General features: G+C 42.6%; 3 protein-coding genes across 6 annotated transcripts; 2 read left to right on the top strand and 1 right to left on the bottom strand.

Annotated features, from left to right (window-relative positions):
- Nucleotides 1-6,137: 6,137 nt before the first annotated feature.
- Nucleotides 6,138-10,364, top strand: LOC114800851 (bactericidal permeability-increasing protein-like). The gene is made up of 16 exons (XM_028998691.1): nucleotides 6,138-6,242; nucleotides 7,398-7,528; nucleotides 7,617-7,731; nucleotides 7,818-7,949; nucleotides 8,043-8,198; nucleotides 8,317-8,380; nucleotides 8,473-8,533; nucleotides 8,679-8,770; nucleotides 8,863-9,039; nucleotides 9,122-9,181; nucleotides 9,279-9,446; nucleotides 9,548-9,615; nucleotides 9,720-9,762; nucleotides 9,839-9,902; nucleotides 9,988-10,064; nucleotides 10,146-10,364. The coding sequence occupies exons 2-16, from the start codon at nucleotides 7,426-7,428 to the stop codon at nucleotides 10,185-10,187; spliced, it is 1,422 nt and encodes a 473-aa protein (XP_028854524.1). The 5' UTR covers nucleotides 6,138-6,242; nucleotides 7,398-7,425; the 3' UTR covers nucleotides 10,188-10,364.
- On the bottom strand, nucleotides 10,263-14,762 carry cdk5rap1 (CDK5 regulatory subunit associated protein 1). Of its 4 annotated transcripts, none has more exons than XM_028998687.1 (13): nucleotides 14,336-14,762; nucleotides 13,649-13,752; nucleotides 13,543-13,577; nucleotides 13,358-13,458; nucleotides 13,063-13,273; nucleotides 12,494-12,614; nucleotides 12,186-12,419; nucleotides 11,781-11,878; nucleotides 11,574-11,629; nucleotides 11,228-11,358; nucleotides 10,949-11,098; nucleotides 10,708-10,848; nucleotides 10,263-10,623 (listed from the first exon to the last, which is right to left on the bottom strand). In XM_028998687.1, exons 1-13 carry the CDS (start codon nucleotides 14,526-14,528, stop codon nucleotides 10,474-10,476), a joined length of 1,725 nt encoding a protein of 574 aa, XP_028854520.1. In that variant the 5' UTR covers nucleotides 14,529-14,762; the 3' UTR covers nucleotides 10,263-10,473. The 4 variants fall into 4 exon arrangements, with proteins under 4 accessions (XP_028854520.1, XP_028854521.1, XP_028854522.1 ...); XM_028998688.1 differs by having other exon boundaries at nucleotides 12,186-12,416; XM_028998689.1 differs by having other exon boundaries at nucleotides 14,152-14,478.
- A 678-nt stretch (nucleotides 14,763-15,440) lies between these two features.
- ghrh (growth hormone releasing hormone) lies at nucleotides 15,441-16,545 on the top strand. Its single transcript, XM_028998692.1, has 5 exons — nucleotides 15,441-15,520; nucleotides 15,905-16,000; nucleotides 16,080-16,184; nucleotides 16,266-16,391; nucleotides 16,470-16,545. The coding sequence occupies exons 1-5, from the start codon at nucleotides 15,444-15,446 to the stop codon at nucleotides 16,534-16,536; spliced, it is 471 nt and encodes a 156-aa protein (XP_028854525.1). The 5' UTR covers nucleotides 15,441-15,443; the 3' UTR covers nucleotides 16,537-16,545.
- Nucleotides 16,546-16,670: the final 125 nt, after the last annotated feature.

Raw genomic sequence — 16,670 nt, 5'->3', positions numbered from 1 at the left:
GCAGGAGCCCATGCCCTGTCCCCAATCGTTCAAACGAAACACACTATCTAGGGTGGTAATAGCCTAGTGGGTAACACACTCGCCTATGAACCAGAAGACCCAGGTTCAAATCCCACTTAATACCATTGTGTCCCTGAGCAAGACACTTAACCCTAAGTTGCTCCAGGGGGGGACTGTCCCTGTAACTACTGATTGTAAGTCGCTCTGGATAAGGGCGTCTGATAAATGCTGTAAATGTGAACATCTGCACTGAACGTCTGCGGTGGGCTTGTGCCCCGCCCTGGGTGAGTCTCAGAGCTCTGCACAGAGCTCTGGCCGCCTATTGCTGTCAAGTGTATTGTGTATTACCTGAGAATAAAGTCTGCTTTGGAAACATTACGTTTCGGCGTTGCAGGACACTTATGAGTTCATACGTACTGCATTCACTTCATGTCATGTAACAAAGTTCTTTAATAACCCTGGTGTCTGTGGAATGTACTGGCTCAGCCCCACCTACTTTGATCCTATAATTGTTCCTCTGTGAGGACATGTTACACTCGCCAGAATCATGTTGAAGCATTTGCTTAAGTAACTCTGCCTTCATGCACAAAACTAAATGCTAATGACCTACACTATTTTGTGAATCCTCTCCAACTCTGTATTTCCTTCATAATTCACAGCAGGAAACAACTGGGGCCAACAGTGTGTACAGAAACAGAATTCAAACAGCTGTGATGTTTTCAGATGAAAAACCATAAGCAACAAACATACAAATCCCTGATTCGTGATCAGCATTTGAAATTATTTAAATTTTGCAAATAAACAAATTAGTATTGAATGATCCTCAGATGTCCTAACTGTAGAAAAAAAGTCCAAAAGCCTGATACAAGCTACTCATTAGATCAGTTTGTCCTTTCCAACAAACTGATAACCCATCTCTGATGGTGTCCTAGCTGGGCTAGTGGTGTCCTAGCGGTTGAGGAACCGGCCCTGTAATCAGAAGGTTGCCGGTTCGAATCCCGATCCGCCGAGGTGCCACTGAGGTGCCACCAAGCAAAGCACCGTCTCCATAAACTGTTCCCCGGGCGGGGCAGCTGTGGCCTAACGGTTAAGGAAGTGGCCCCGTAATCAGCAGGTTGCCAGTTCGAATCCCGATCTGTCAAGGTGCCACTGAGGTGCCACTGAGCAAAGCACCGTCCCCACACACTGCTCCCCGGGCGCCTGTCATGGCTGCCCACTGCTCACTCAGGGTGATGGGTTAAATGCAGAGGACAAAAAAAAAAAGAAAAGAATACTTACACCAACAATTTGTTGTAGAATACACAGATCATTGGTGAGTTACACTGATGTTCTCATCACAATATTATTGCTCTTAAGCAGCACGCAAACATTTTGTTCTCAAAGTTGATGTGTTAGAAGCAGAAATAATTGCCAAGTGTGAGGATATGGGTGAGGATATTGGGCAGCAAACGTCTTGGCTTCAGAAGCCAGCCAGGTCCACAGACATTGAAGGGAGACGCATTGTGTTTGTGCTGCCAAATTTGCCATGGTGGCTTGATGACAGCAATGCTTTGAGTTAATTCTCCAATAAAAGAGCATACCTGAATTTTCACTTCAAAAACTCATTCATCGAGTTGAAAAAGGAGTGTTCTGCTGTTGTCTTATGAAAGGATGTGAACCAACAGTTCCAAGAAGGGAAGACTTGTCCCTAACAGACAAGTAAAAGAGGATAAACAGTTCAGGCATTAGTGCAGCCATGGCATGTCACAAATCTAATTAAAAAAAAAAAGCACCTCTCAGAGGACTGCTAGAGCAATTCTGTTTTCATATACTATTTTATATAGTTTATGGGACACCATCCCACTCTCCATTGCTCCCCAGATTTACACTACCACTCAATCATTTGGACACACCTACTCATTTACGTGTCTTGCATTTTTAACATTATAGAACAAGATTGCAGACAAATGACTATGAAATAACACACATTACGTTAGGTAATAAACAAAAAAACAAACATTTGAGTCTCTACAAAGAGCTTTTCAGTCTTGGCTTTTCTCCACCACCTTAGGTTAGACAATGGGTATGGTTACCAACAGTCCTGAAGGTTTATGCTCAACATTTTCTTGTCATTCACTCAAGTTAATGAGCATCTAATGAAGTGGGTCTTGATGGTAACAACAGTGAAAAAAGCAATCGTGAAAGTCTCCTGCTACCAAAATACTAAATATGTTCCTTGCATTGGATTCTTCAAAATAAATACCGTTATTGATGCAGCATCAACAATTATACAGGGACGTTAGGAGAAAAAAATGGTCTTCAGTATATCCAGTATATTGGCTGCTCCTCAAAGTCAGAGTAAGGTCCTCTGTTGGGTAAAGGGTAGGTGCAGATTGCCCATCTCTCCATGTACGCCAGGTCTGCGTGGTGGAGAGCCAGTTGGAACTTGAGGGTGTGCCACTGTTCCACAGATTCCACAGACGCACATTCATCAGACCGACTTTCTCTCCCCCCGGACTCTCACAAAAGCACAGTGGTGCTTCAGGGCTCGGGATTTGTGACTTGATGTGGTGTGTGTATGTGTAGAGGGGAATCAAATGCAAATATCTGCACGAGGAAACAAAATTCACATACAGTACCAAACACACTGCGCCATATCCCAGCATAACTATAAACAAGCAGAAAAATATTCAAACTGAGAGGTGAATATGTGTGTGTGTGTGTGTGTTTTTTTGACATGCTCATTAGATTCGCTACCCTTCAACTCTCCATTCCGGTGACAGCTGGCCCAGAGCGGACCCAGGGGAGACGAACAGTCACCATGGAGCCTGCAGGTCCCAGTGGACTGCAGCATTCACCCCCCACACACACACACACCTCCTTCACAGATACATACCTGACTGCTGGCACCGTACGGGAAGGCTGGCTCCTCCCCCACCTCCGCTCAGGCCGCGACAGTGGAGCGTGGAGCCGTGCCCGGGCCAGCCAGCTGCATGTGGCAGTGCCGTCGATTGACAGGCAGCCCTTCTCCGGGGCACATTGCCCCTTTTATACCTCACACAGAGGGGCATTGATCGCCCGTCCCTGTCCCTGCAGCACGGCACACGACTGAGCGAATCCAAGCGCTCCTGTGGCGCTAAATCTCATTGTATGAAATTTCACACACAGAGGTGGCGCTGTATGTTAATCAATAAGTGCTTCACACCCTGTTTCACTACAAAAAAAGAAGATTTTACCCACCGACTGTTGGGTTGCTAAGGAACCGGAGGCATAACCTGGCACACACCAATTTACTTGTCTTCTCATGAATTCCCCACAAAGCAAATGTGAGAGCTTAGGAAATAAACAGTGCTCTGAAGATGCATCAGAATAATAAATCACAGGAGCATCTGCTTTCTCCACGAAGAGATACTTTGGGGTTGTTTGATGTTTGGCATTTGTTGCCGCACGCTTCTATATACGGATTTTGTCTCTTATTAAGGTGTCATTAAGGTTGCTGCAATTAGAAAAATAAAAATGTATAAAGGCAGGTGGGCCTCGAATCCACAGCCTGAGAAACTCCCGACAGCCCATGCTTGTAAGCTCGAAAGTAGGCGTGACCTCGCAGTGGGTCGTTCCCACCTACTGACCTTTCAAGGTGTAGCAGCCGGGTGACACGTGACATAAATGCTGCATCAGTAGGCTGCAGGCCACAGTTCGAGTGCTAAGTCATGCCGTAGGTGGGGAAAGAAACGGCAGGATCCGTACAGGGCAGCAGAGATACAGACGCAAGGCTACATAATCTCGGGTCTGCAGAGCCGAGGCCCAAGATGCATTTGGGCACCGGTCCCGCACACCTCCCTGCTGCGTGTCCTTTGTGGCGAGGCAATGACAAAGGCAGGATTGTGCAGCGGCTTATGGGGAAATGAAGCCGCTGGCGTGCTCTGGCGACGCGAGCGGACCGATGGGGAGGCACTTCCAGCCCCAGTCCAGACTCCTTCATATTCACTCGGCGTGCTGCAACTGATGCAGTGGCCGTTTGGTACGCCGATGCACAGGACTGAGATGAGATGTGGGGTGAAGGGCTCTCCGAAGCCCTCTGTGGGTCAAGCAGTGGCAAATCACAGAAATGACATCCAGAACGTTTGGTTTAAACGATCAACTGGGCAAGAACTGTATTGCCTTCCATTCTATAGAAGTTATGCAGAGTTCTGTAATGCAGGAATCGGTCACGTAAAATGGAATCTGCACAGCAGAGCAAGTCAGTATCTGCACTTCCTTACTATACAACAGAAACAAATTAGGAGAATCTAGAACTGTTTAAATTAGGCACTGGGATGGAGAGATGTTTTGTCCTTGAAACACATCCTCCACGACACCCTGCGCTGCTATTTGTTTTCATTTATACACGCCTGTTAACATATCGTTTGATGGACACTTGTTTAGTCTAACTTGTCTAGTCTAGTTTAACGTGTCCTCTGCTTTTAACCCATCACCTTGGTGAGCAGTGGGCAGCCATGACAGGCGCCCGGGGAGCAGCTCGTGGGGGCGGTGCTTTGCTCAGTGGCACCTCAGTGGCCTTGGTGGACCGGGAGTCGAACCAGCAACCTTCTGAGTACGAGGCCGCTTCCTGTTCCTGTTTTGTACAATTTTGTCTGCCTTGGCTTACAACATTATATATATATATATTCTTAATCCTCAAATCCTTAAATTTCCACCTAAACCTGTACTGTCACAAGCCAGCAGGGGCGCTGGACCTGCTGTGGCAGATGCTATGCTGTGTCCATGCCAGTGGTCCGTATAAAGGAAAAGGATTCCCAGTTTCTGTTTTTTTCAGGTTACAAGCCTACCGTTTTCCGTGAGTGATATACCCTTGATGTCCTATAATCATTGCCACACAGAACAGAACAGAAACCCAGTCTTTGATCTGGCAGAGATAAAACAAACAGAGCAAAACACAAGGCTACACTGTGCTAATGGTCAGAGAAGGTTGTACTCCATCACAAAAAAAGCATGTTTTTACCTCCCCATGTGGAATGAAAGCTCAACCTTTCAGAGCCGTAACAATGAGTTATGAGTTGTCTTCCTTGGTAACTTAATAATTTAAACATGGCTTTTAATCGGCATGTTGACATGATAAATCAGAATGATCTGTGTTTTAAAAAAAAGAATACATGGCTTGACTTCTGCTTTTTGGGCATTGACTAGAAGGTGCTTGTGTGTGTGTGGTTTGAGATATGCCTACATTTATCAAAAGATGCAGAGAAAACTGAAGATGTCAAGGCCAGGCCATCGATCATTACAGAAATTACCAATTTGTTTCAAAACTGGTTACAAATGCACTCATTTGTGATAAGGTCTGTTTTTATATGTTTTTGTTATTGAAATGTCTCCCCCAAAATACCAAAAAATATGATGAACTGCAAAAATTAGAAACCTTTATATGGGGCAAGGCTCTGATAACTTTTTTATTTTTTTTTAATCTTAGAACTTTCAGAAATAAGATGTAATAAGTACAAATAATACAACCTGGTAATTATCCAATAGCTGTAATTCACATTCACAAGTTTTAAGAACATATCTGCAAGTAATATGATAAATTGTTGCTGGCTGAGATTCACATCCTTTGCTGGTGAAATTTTGGTACAGCAAGTTGTGATCTTTGTGTAATACAGCCACCTGCTGGCACATTCACAAGTATGTTGTACTGCATATTTTTTATTATTAATGTTATCATTGGTTTGTTCTATTATGAAACCATATTCAAAAATAGTAGTATTCAAATATATTGTCTAGTCTGTAATCTATTAGCAAATATATTAACAAGTTAATTACAATTAACAATTAACTCAAAATGCAGATTGTGGCTCAGTAGGCTTCTTCAGGCAAATCCGCAAATGGGATCTACTGCACAGGAAAATACCCTTTGTTGATACTGATGTTCCTATTTTAGAAATTTCCATTTAAAATTTTCTCTGGGATTTGACTCATGCTATGTAAAATAACACACATGAAAAAATTATTAAAAGATAACTCCACAAAAAACATCATCATGGGTCATTTGATACACCAGTGCAAAAAATCACGTTGTTATAGTTAAGGAGGCAGATAATGTGCGTAACATCATCAGGAATGCAGAGCGGCCTGAGTCTCAGCCTTCCCCTCTGGGTGCTGAGAATTAAAGGCCATGCGTCTCTCCTGCACTGTCACTCTGCACAGCTGCCTGCCCCGGTCACATGCGTACCACAGCACAGAGGCTACGCCACAACTTCCTCAGACCTAAGGTAAGTGGAGCGATTGTCTGTTGCTTTTGGTATTGTAGGCGTTACACCTTTTGGAATATTTTCCTCAGTGATAATGACTGTAATATGATAGATGGGCTACCTAAAGCTTTTGTGAGGATATATGACTATATATTTGTCCTTTACTGGCCATTCGATAGTTCTTCTTATCTGAAAGTTTGAACTCAAGATAACAAGATTTATTTGATGTAATTATCATAACAATCAAGAAAGCAGGTAACAGAGTGAATGTACATTTTAAAATCAAATATGTATATAAATAAATGTATATATGAACTTGCAACAGTGAAGTTTCACTCTCAAGTGCTACATCAGGTCCAGAACCTCCACTTATTGTGTCACATGGATGTTATTTGAGACAGGCAACCCCCGAATCTTCTCTTTTAAAAGGCTTTAATTTAGACCTAACATAATTTAATCCATGTCCATCATTAAGGCGTACCAATCCTCGGGTCATGTGGCACTTTCTGCTGGACAAACATGCGGTTGTTGCATGGCCATAGTTGTTGTCGTGGTGGCTCTTGTTCAAACTGATTAAGCGTAGTTTGGAGCAAAACTGCTAAAATATCATCCAACGCCCCTGTCCCCACATGATGTTTGTGGTAAAAACCAGACCAGTAAAGGGCATCCCACACTTAATAGGAAAACATTTTAGATACATGTATGACCCACAGAAATCATTTTTTATGCTTTACAAGGAACAGCATCATCATCTGTATTTGTAATTGCTACAATAGTAATTGAGTAATTTACTGCTGAAATGTAATAATGGGAGTCATTGCAATTCATGTAATATACGGTACTGTAAAGTCTACTTCTTTTGCAAATAAAAGCAAAGTACAGCTACAAAATCAGGAAGGGAACAATTTGTAAATCTGAGAAGCTCCACCCATAGCCATGGGAAAAGGAGGATCTTAACCAGACAGTTGAGAGTTGAATTATTACTGAGCCAGAATTAGTACAATGTCCTGTAAAAGTAGATATTTTTGTAGCACTACTAACGACACAATGCATCATGCACTTCAATGCTCTTTAACTTTATAAGGTGCCTTAAAATACTGAAGAACTTCGAAGAACCTTGAAGCTAGCCTTTAGATGCCGTTTTTTCCACCATATTATCATGTTATCTTCATCCAGGTCCTTGCCACAACTGACTGCTGACAGAATGTCTTTGTGGAGAGTGCTTGCATTGCTCATGTTGCTGCCTGCAACACAGACCACGAACGCTGGTGTGAAGGTCAGAATCACACAGAAGGGGCTGGATTATGGTATGTCTGGTGGATCCATGGACAAAAAGTGGGCAGTTGAATTCACTTCCAGAAGATAAATATTGAAATGCTTTTTTTTGATCGACAGGACGGCAAATTGCCATTGCCACTCTGCTGGAGAAGCTGAAGACTATTAAGGTGCCGGACCTTTCAGGGGCAGAGAAAGTGTCTCCTATTGGCAAAGTACAATACAGTCTAACAGGGTGAGAAACACAGCAGAGCATATCAGGTGTCTTTTTAATGTTGTACGTATCCTACACATAATTACTTTATTTGGGGGGGATGGAAGAATACAAATTACAGCTCTGGGGCTACCAAAGTCTGCTGTGGGACTGGTGCCTGGGACTGGAATCAGCCTTTCAATAGGACAGGCCTACATCAGGATGCATGGCAACTGGAAGGTCCAATATCTCCACATCGTGTGGGTACCAAGCACTATTATAAGCCGGTCGAGAGGTCAAGATTTGAGGTTTGAAGGACAGATCATTCTTACTTCCTATCTCTGACCCTGCAGAAAGGACAGTGGCTCCTTTGATCTCTTTGTCAACGGACTGGCCATCACTAGCGGAATAGGTTTAAAGAGTGATGAAACAGGTCGGCCCGAGGTCAACATTGCCAGCTGTGCGGACAGCATAAGCAGTGCCAGCGTCAAGTTTCGTGGTGGAGCCAGGTAACATATCAGTATGCTGTTACATAATATTCATATTACAAATACACGAAATGCAACGCAATGTACTATGGAGCTGTAGCTGTTACTATACATAACAACTTCCTTGTTCCTCTTAAAGCTGGCTGTACAGCCTCTTCAGCAGCTACATTGACAAGGCGATACGCGATACCCTGCAAAAGCAGGTGAGGGAATGGGGACAGTGCTGTCCTTTCAGCTCATAAATCAGTGATGAAAATTGTCCATCAGAGGTTAATGCTGTGGCTTTTACTTTCAGATCTGCCCCCTGGTGGCTGCTGGCATTTCGGAGGTAAACCCTCACCTGAAAACTCTAAATGGTACGGGCCTTAACCTAACAAGAACCTATTTTCATATGGGTGTCTATGCAACCTCAGCTAAAAGGAATCATAATGTGAAAATCAATATACGTTGTCTGTTGTGTCTCATGCTTATTATGTAAATTATGATTTTTCTCCCATTTAGTTCTTGCCAAAGTAGACAAATACGCTGTAGTTGAGTATTCTATGGTTCAGTCACCTGTTATTACACAGTCTTCTATCGATTTCAGTTTAAAGGTAAGATGCAAACATTCTTTATGTAAAGAAGTGAACACAGGAACATTTCTCATCGCTCATTTCTGAAATCTCTGAGGTTTAATCCTCCGCAGGGTGAGTTTTACAGCATAGGGAAGCGCAAGGAGCCACCCTTCTCCGCCAAAACATTCTCACTTCCCCCTCTGGCCAGCAACATGCTCTACATCGGGGTGTCTGAATTCACAGCCAACTCTGCAGGCTTCACCTACAACAATGCTGGAGCACTGAGCCTGTTCATCACAGACGACATGGTGGGTCTTTCCGTGCTGGAGATGGTATTGAGAGCTGGACAGATGGAATGAGAGGAACTAAGTACTTTTTGTATGATCACAGATACCTCCCAGTTCTCCCATCCGCCTCAACACCAGGACATTCGGGGCCTTCATTCCACAGGTAATGAAAAGAAACCTGGACGTGAACTTGGAGATGGGAATCAAAAAGCTTGATGCAGAAAGTTTTAGAACCTAACAGGACATTTCTGCCTTTACAGATTGCCAAGCGGTACCCCAGAATGATGATGAAGCTCCTGGTGAAAATGGTGAAGGCACCTTCTATCACATTTCAGCAGAACATCACCACGATTCAGGCCTCAGGGACCATAACGGCCTACGCCATCCAGCCCAACACCACCCTCTCTCCCCTTTTCATCCTCAATGTGGTAAGCCACACACATCTTAAGTCAACACTGTATCTTCAGTAGAACCTCTCATATCTCATAAAATCATCTTCCCTTCTCCTGCCTGCATCTTCTGCCCACAGGGGGTTAGTTTCAGCTCTCTGGTTTATGTGACTGGAGTGAAGCTATCTGGAACTGTGAGCCTTAATAAGTAAGTATAGCACATCAACTGATGTCACCAGTCATTAGTGATGTCACACATCACCAATGTGCAATCAGGCCTTCATTCTTACCAAATGTGTGCTTAAACACTAGAATGGACATGACCTTGGGCCAAAGCTACGTGGGTCCATTTCAGGTGAGATTTACAATGTTTTAATGTAGCACAGAGAGTCTTCCATTCAGTCATAATAATAATATGGTATATCAAATAGGTTAAATCTCTGGATAAGATAGTTCTGATGGTTCTGAAAATGGTCGTGATACCCAAGGTCAATGGTAAGAGTTTTACTGAAATATAGATCTACCTTTGAATAAAGGACTGAGATTGTAAAGGATTTCAAAACTATGTTCTCTCTATAAGCTCGTCTGCAGCAGGGCTTTCCCCTTCCTTCAATTGGAAAAATGAATCTTGTCAACACACGGGTGCAGGTTTTAAAGGTCAGATATCATACAAAGCTTACAAAAGAAATATTAAATACAATTTACAACTATTTTTTTTGCCCATTTGTATTCTATTAGGACTTCATGCTGATTGGAACTGATGTTCAGTTTACTGGATGAGCTTCACTTGACATGCTCCTCAAACAACCAAAGATCAACCTGGAAATTAACACTGCAATAATTAAGTGAAACACATGAGTGACATTTCAGTTTATTTAATAAATTACATGATCTATTTGATGTACAAGACATTGCCATATTCTGTGGTCAAAGATCAATAAAAGTTTTCTGAAAGTCTTAACTTGACAGTGTCCTTATTATGGAAAAGCAAACAACAACATGTGCAACAGCATGAATCTGACATTGTCCTACCACATCTTCATCATTTTCACACCAAAGACTGACATTAGCTTAAGGTGTTGAGGCAGGAAGCATTTGAAGGTTCTGTGCTCTCATAAAGCTGTTTGTTGAGCTGGAGCTCAGACAGATGAGTGTTTCTCAGAGTTGTATGCCTCAGGGCAAGGCCCCGCAAACTCTGGGAACTGGCTGATGTAATCTGCAAGAAAGATGATGCAGAAGATCAGGTAAGTCGTGACTTTATACAAACAGATGGCTTGTACACAATATGTATAAGATATACCTTGACCAGTACATAGTCTCCAGGTTTGATGGGAGCAGTGCGCTTGTCTGAGGTCTGAACAGGCACTTCCTGTTTGGGGAAGATCACTTTCACATTTCCATCATTTCTGCCTCTAAGCTCCTGCCCTGATCTTTTGCTGTCCTGGAACCACAAAATAAATCAGAGCCTCCAAAGCACAGAAGAATAATATGGGATTTCAGACAGAGGTGGCAGACCTTAATGCTGGCCCTGCTGTACTTACTCCCTCCACTAGGATGAGCTGTGTGCTGCCTATGAGCCTGGCATTGATCTTAGTTGCCTCTTCTCTGAAAACCGCAATTAGCTCCTCAAGCCTCCTCTGTTTCACCTCTGATGGGATGTCGTCCTGGAGACGATGGTATGCATGCGTTTTCTATACACAAAAAAAATAATGCCGTGGGTGGCCAATAATTTCCATAAGGCTGTTCAGTGCCTCAATCTATTTTTATTTCAGGTGGGATCATAACCAACAACAACAATAATATAATACCAAGGTTCTCACCTTCCTCATACTATAAGCAAAGAGGAAGCCGACATTGTACTGGACCTCCCTGAGCAAAGAAAGTGTCTGCTGGTGGTCATCTTCAGTCTCCCCACAGAAGCCTGCAATGAAGTCACTGCTGAGACTCACCCCTGGACCCCAAAGCAGAACAGCAAGGAACTTTTGTTACTCAATTGCATATTGAATGTTTTCAACTTTTTATAAGTTTTTTTATAACGTCATTAAACACTAATATTAACTATATAACAATTTCTAACAAATATTCAAAATGAGGAATAATATATTACAAATGTATTGCCACAGATTGATAATATAGCTTTATTAGAACAGTATAAGAACAACTCACCAGGAATTATCCTGCGGATATTTTCCACCAGTTGAAGGTAGGCCTCTCTGGTGTACCTGCAGCTCAAGGAAAATTGCACTGCTTTCAGTGATCGAGTACTTATTGTCCTGTTCTGTAAGACAGCAAATGCTCCAGGCCACATCACATTCGCAAAGATAGAGAACAAAAAGCTGAACATTAAGCACTCAAGGTGGAAGTGGTTCTCACCCGCGGCGCATTGCCTGCAGCATCCGGCTGCTGCCGCTCTGGGCTGGCAGATGGATCTGTTTACAGATGTTTGGTCGCTCCTGAATCAGCTGCAGAACCTGCAGAGAGACAGACAGTTCTGATTTGGCTGAAAATTTTGAGAGCCATATGAAATCACCCTGGAAGGTGACAATCCACACAAATGCAGAGTCTCACACATTTCAGTCATTCAGTACTTCCTACATAATCTGCATACATACTACATTTTATCTACCAATGATGTACTGAAGTTTAATCTGAATTAATGCTTCAGACTGCTTCAGAGTGTAAATAATTTTTCTATTGTTAAAAAAATCATTGTAATCATAATTTAATAAAACAACATTATAATGAAATTTTATCATTTTATTACGGCTGCAGAAGTACCTCATCTGGAAAGTCTTTGGGATGAGGGGAAGTGAACCGGATCCTCATGTTAGGGTCAATGAGAGACACCTTGTCCAGCAGGGCACTGAAGCGAAGACCCCCCTGTCTTGTCCGGTATACTGTGCTGAACCCTCGGCTAAGTGGAGCAGAGTCGGTGCTACAAAACTGCTGTTCCGATGTGTCCCGGTAGCTGTTCACGTTCTGACCCAACAGAGTCACTTCTTTCACACCCTGCTGGAAATCAAGCAACTTCAGGTTAAACGTTTAATCAGAAGAAGAAGTTCACCAGGGGTGAAGATTAATCCCACCTGCTCCGACAGGATTCGGATTTCTTCCAAAATGGAGGACACTGGTCTGCTCCTCTCCCTGCCACGTGTAAATGGCACAATGCAGTAACTGCACATGTTGTCACATCCACGCATAATAGACCTACAGCACAAAAAAAAACATTCACGTTATCACAGTAATCTGATGTACAAAATCAGAGATTCCATCTCTGGAGTGACTCAGTAGCAGCAGTAGAATGATTATCCACGAGGAAACGGTATAAAGCAAATCCGTATAACACAGGACCAGATTGATGCAGAAAAAAAAAAATATATATATATATATATATTTTTTTTTTTAAATATGCATTTTTTATGTTTTACTAGTCTGCAGGAAAATACTAGACGTTTTATGATATAAACTGATAGAAGTGTTTAGTGGATAATGTATTTCACATCATAAATATATATTACAATTTAGAGTCACTTATCAAACTAGCATACAGCCCTTTGTATGGTGGTTGGAAGCTGAGAATCTGAAGGAAACCTACGCCAACACAGGGAAAGCATGGCCACAAGAAATCTACGCTCCCAAATATTGGAGTACTGACACAAAAGCGCTGTATCCCTGAGCAGCCCGGTGTACTGGCATAACATCAGCATAGGTTTCCTCAAGAGAGAGCAGCACGTTGCTGGCCTGCTGGCCTCCATCAGCCAGTGCGAGAAGGCGAGGGAGATCCCTGTAGGCATCCGGACCAGCCAGAACATCCAGGAGCTTTTCTCGTTCCAGCAGCTCCGATTTTAGTCGCTCAGCCATGCAACCTATTATCAGACAAACATACACCGATACATCAAATAATCAAAAAGATTATGTACACTATGTGGATGAACCTGAAAACACCTTACCTAACACTCCAATCTTCAGAGGAACTTGACCTTTGCGCCGTTTCTTTTTGAGTGCCGTAAGGTCTTTGAGGCGATTCCAGATGGTTTGCTCGGCTTTTTCCCTGAACACAGAACAGCACATTACTGATTCATACCTTACGAGGTGGATGAGAGCAGCGAGGTTATAGCATCACCACTAAGCTCACCTCACCGAGCAAGTGACGAGGAGAACCACATCAGCCTGGAAATCAAAGGCTAATTAATCACAAAAATAGAAAAATTGCCCGGGCCGTCCAGAATTGTCTGACGTACCTCTGCAAGGTTGTCTGCTCTTAGAAACCCCTTCTTCTGCAGTATGGACCAGGCAATCTCAGTATCATTGACATTCATTTGACAACCATAGGTTTCAAAAAACACTGAAAACGAGTAACAGTAACACCATTAAAATAAAGTCTATATTGGGGGGGGTAATGTTAATACAGGACTGGATAAAACTTCAGTAATTGTTCCTTGGCATGGACACCTGTACAGAACCTAAACGACATGATACAACCACGCTCACTTGTAATAATGATATCGTGACATGTTCCATACATCGCAAGACGGCTGCACTACATCTGTGACACAATTATAATAATTAAATACATATATTATAATAAAAAAAAAAAACACATGGCTGGAGAAACGAATCGACTCCATACGGTGTAACGAAACAAGAATTTAAAAGAGGGTTTACTGACTCACTACCACTCAGCTCTTATTTCATATTTAATTTTAAAGTGTCATTTCAACCCTCTAGATCCAGACCCACTTACCAGGATGGGGGGAAAAGCACAGCATTAATGTTTTTTTTATTCATGGCTTTCAAAAAATAGACCAGGAAAGAAATGCATTTCATCCTGTGTGTGGCTCCCAAGTTAATTAACGAGCCAATTCTTTGCTTTAATGAAAAGGAAACCTTTTCCTTGTACTTTTTTCCTCGACGCCCAGCGCACCGACCTCTCCGCGCGTCCCCGAGCGGGCTTCCTTCCTCGGCGGGATAAGCGCGCCTCTCCCCGTCCTCCTCCGCGGGACGAAGAAAGTCTCGGAAGCCGGGGCCGCCGGGCAGCCCGCTTTTACACCTCCGTCCGGCTCCAGCAGAAGCGGCGGACGACAGAAGGCGCCCGGTGCGGGTTATGAACACCGCCAGCATGGCCGGAGCCGGTTTAAACTAAATATGGAACCAAGCAGCCAAGAGTTCTTCGCGGTTTTCAGCTTCACGTAAATGCAGAATTAAGCCTTTAGCTAATAATAATACACGAGAACAGCGTGTTGCTGATTTTAAAAAATCATTATTCTCCAATAAAGCGCATAAAAAGCCTTATATTTGTCATACGTGGGGCGCGGTCCGACAGCTTTACACGTCCCCCTAAAATCTACTGACCGCTAAGCAACGTTCCGCCTCCTGGCGGTACACATTCTATGAGGCGTATAACTTTTTATCCTGACAAAACAAGTAGATAATCATGCGAACACTTAGTAATAACAAGAATAACAACGTATTGGTATGACTGATGTTGTTATTAGCAGTAGCATTAGCAGATTCGTAGAATTAGTAGTAATAGTAGTACTGCTGAAATGCGAAACGTCACATGGCCTCTGATGGGGAGGCTTATAAAAGATGGTCAGCAGGGGCACTTCACCCACTGCAAGACTGTTCCTGCACCTCCCTGGGAGCTGCTCAGAGCCACCACTGTTCTCATCATCACCATCATCATCATCAGGAGCCTAGTGATGAGACTGAAGAACGTCGTTTAGCCAAAGTCATTTGCTCATTCAGAGCCATCTGGTCTACCAGGACTACCGTGGGACCAAGCACAACTTATTCAGGTAAAGTTGCTTCAGAATATGTCACAAGGTCAATATGGAAACTCTTATGCAGACATCTTTAATGCATTTTAAAAAGGATTCTATGATTTCTTAAATATATGCCTGCTGTAACTCGCCATAAAAACTGTGTTGTAGAAATATGCAGGAAGTAAGCCAAGAGAGGGTCAGAATAAAAGGTTTTGATTCGGAGTTTTTGTAGTGAAAAGCTGTTTTCTTTTGATCACTAGCACTTTCTAAAATGATGGAGAGATCTGCGCTGCTGGTACTCTGTTTGGTGATTCCTTTGTCATCGTCACCTCTTCATCCATCACTGAGGTATGAACTAAATATTTATAAAATATTCCCAGTACATTTGAATGCATTGCTAATATGTTAATATTCTTACAAAATATATTATATTCTGCATGCACTACAACTGCTTTATACTGTCACTTTTTTGATCATGAACATTTTATTCAGAATTTATCAGGATATATTTTGAATTTTAAGCAAAGACTATTAATATGGCAAATTCAGCACACCTTGATTAGTATGCCTTCATTGTAAACATTTGGATGTCAAGAATAATCCATTTTTGTCCTTGAGACGACAGTAGGTCATCTTGAAATTTGCTGAAACTTTTAGTTCTAAGTAGACATTTTTTTCCCTACACTTTGCATCACTATTTTTTTTTTCTTCAAAATTAAATTTGACCATCAGGTTTGGTCAGAGGGCAGCATCATTCCTTATGAGTTCCTCCCTGGAGGAACTTCCATCAGACTACAGCTCCTCTCCAACCAAAAATGCAGTATTTCGGTGAGATTAAAACCAGATTAAAGCATGGTGAAACCACATTAAAGACAAATCACTTCCAATCATTTATATTCTACCTCAGGTCTGGAAGACATGCTGATGCCATCTTCACTAACAGCTACAGGAAGGTACTGGGGCAGATATCTGCCCGGAAGTTTCTTCAGACAATAATGGGGAAAAGGCCAGGGTATGTAAAGTAAAACGTGCTAAGAATGGTGGGAAAAAAAACTAAATAATGTGTATTAGTAATTGTCCCTCTTGTCATCAGGGAAGAAATGGAAGGGTATGTGAAACGTCAATCAGCAATTTATGAGGACTCATACAAACAGGATCTCACCACCATTAAAGAAGAAGAAAGGTTCAGGGGTCAGCAGCAGGGTGTGAAGCGGCTCAGGTGAGTCACGGGTCATTCTTGAATATTTGACTTACTGTGTGCCAACTGGTGTGTATGACTGCGACCTCTTTCTTCCAGGCAATGTTTGATTCTACGTGCCATAAGGGGGAACTGTAGGCAGAGTGAAGACAGCAAACGACTTTGACTGAAGGACTGATCAGTTTGTCATTTCACCTGCTTGTACATGTTTCCTTGCTGCTGTAAATATGGGAGTCTATGTTTCTTATGTAAGCATTCATTGGAATGTACAAACATGAAATAAAATATATTGTATTACAA

The sequence above is a fragment of the Denticeps clupeoides genome, chromosome 12 (genome assembly GCF_900700375.1).
Source record: "Denticeps clupeoides chromosome 12, fDenClu1.1, whole genome shotgun sequence".
NCBI classification, from domain to species: Eukaryota; Metazoa; Chordata; class Actinopteri; order Clupeiformes; family Denticipitidae; genus Denticeps; species Denticeps clupeoides.
Note: the sequence above shows the minus strand (reverse complement) of the source record. Positions and strands in the feature narration are given on the sequence as shown.

Bases quoted from the DNA above. Each gene is read 5' to 3' on its own strand.
- LOC114800851 (XM_028998691.1), top strand. From the start codon at position 7,426: ATGTCTTTGTGGAGAGTGCTTGCATTGCTCATGTTGCTGCCTGCAACA. The intron at 7,950-8,042 runs GTGGGTACCAAG...CTGACCCTGCAG, and splicing joins GTCCAATATCTCCACATCGT to AAAGGACAGTGGCTCCTTTG. The intron at 9,763-9,838 runs GTGAGATTTACA...TATATCAAATAG, and splicing joins GCTACGTGGGTCCATTTCAG to GTTAAATCTCTGGATAAGAT.
- cdk5rap1 (XM_028998687.1), bottom strand. From the start codon at position 14,528: ATGCTGGCGGTGTTCATAACCCGCACCGGGCGCCTTCTGTCGTCCGCC. The intron at 12,615-13,062 runs GTCAGTACTCCA...TTTGTGCTGTAG, and splicing joins CAGGGATACAGCGCTTTTGT to GTCTATTATGCGTGGATGTG. The intron at 10,624-10,707 runs GTATATCTTATA...TCTTTCTTGCAG, and splicing joins GAGACTATGTACTGGTCAAG to ATTACATCAGCCAGTTCCCA.
- ghrh (XM_028998692.1), top strand. From the start codon at position 15,444: ATGATGGAGAGATCTGCGCTGCTGGTACTCTGTTTGGTGATTCCTTTG. The intron at 16,185-16,265 runs GTATGTAAAGTA...TCTTGTCATCAG, and splicing joins ATAATGGGGAAAAGGCCAGG to GGAAGAAATGGAAGGGTATG. The intron at 16,392-16,469 runs GTGAGTCACGGG...TCTTTCTTCCAG, and splicing joins CAGGGTGTGAAGCGGCTCAG to GCAATGTTTGATTCTACGTG.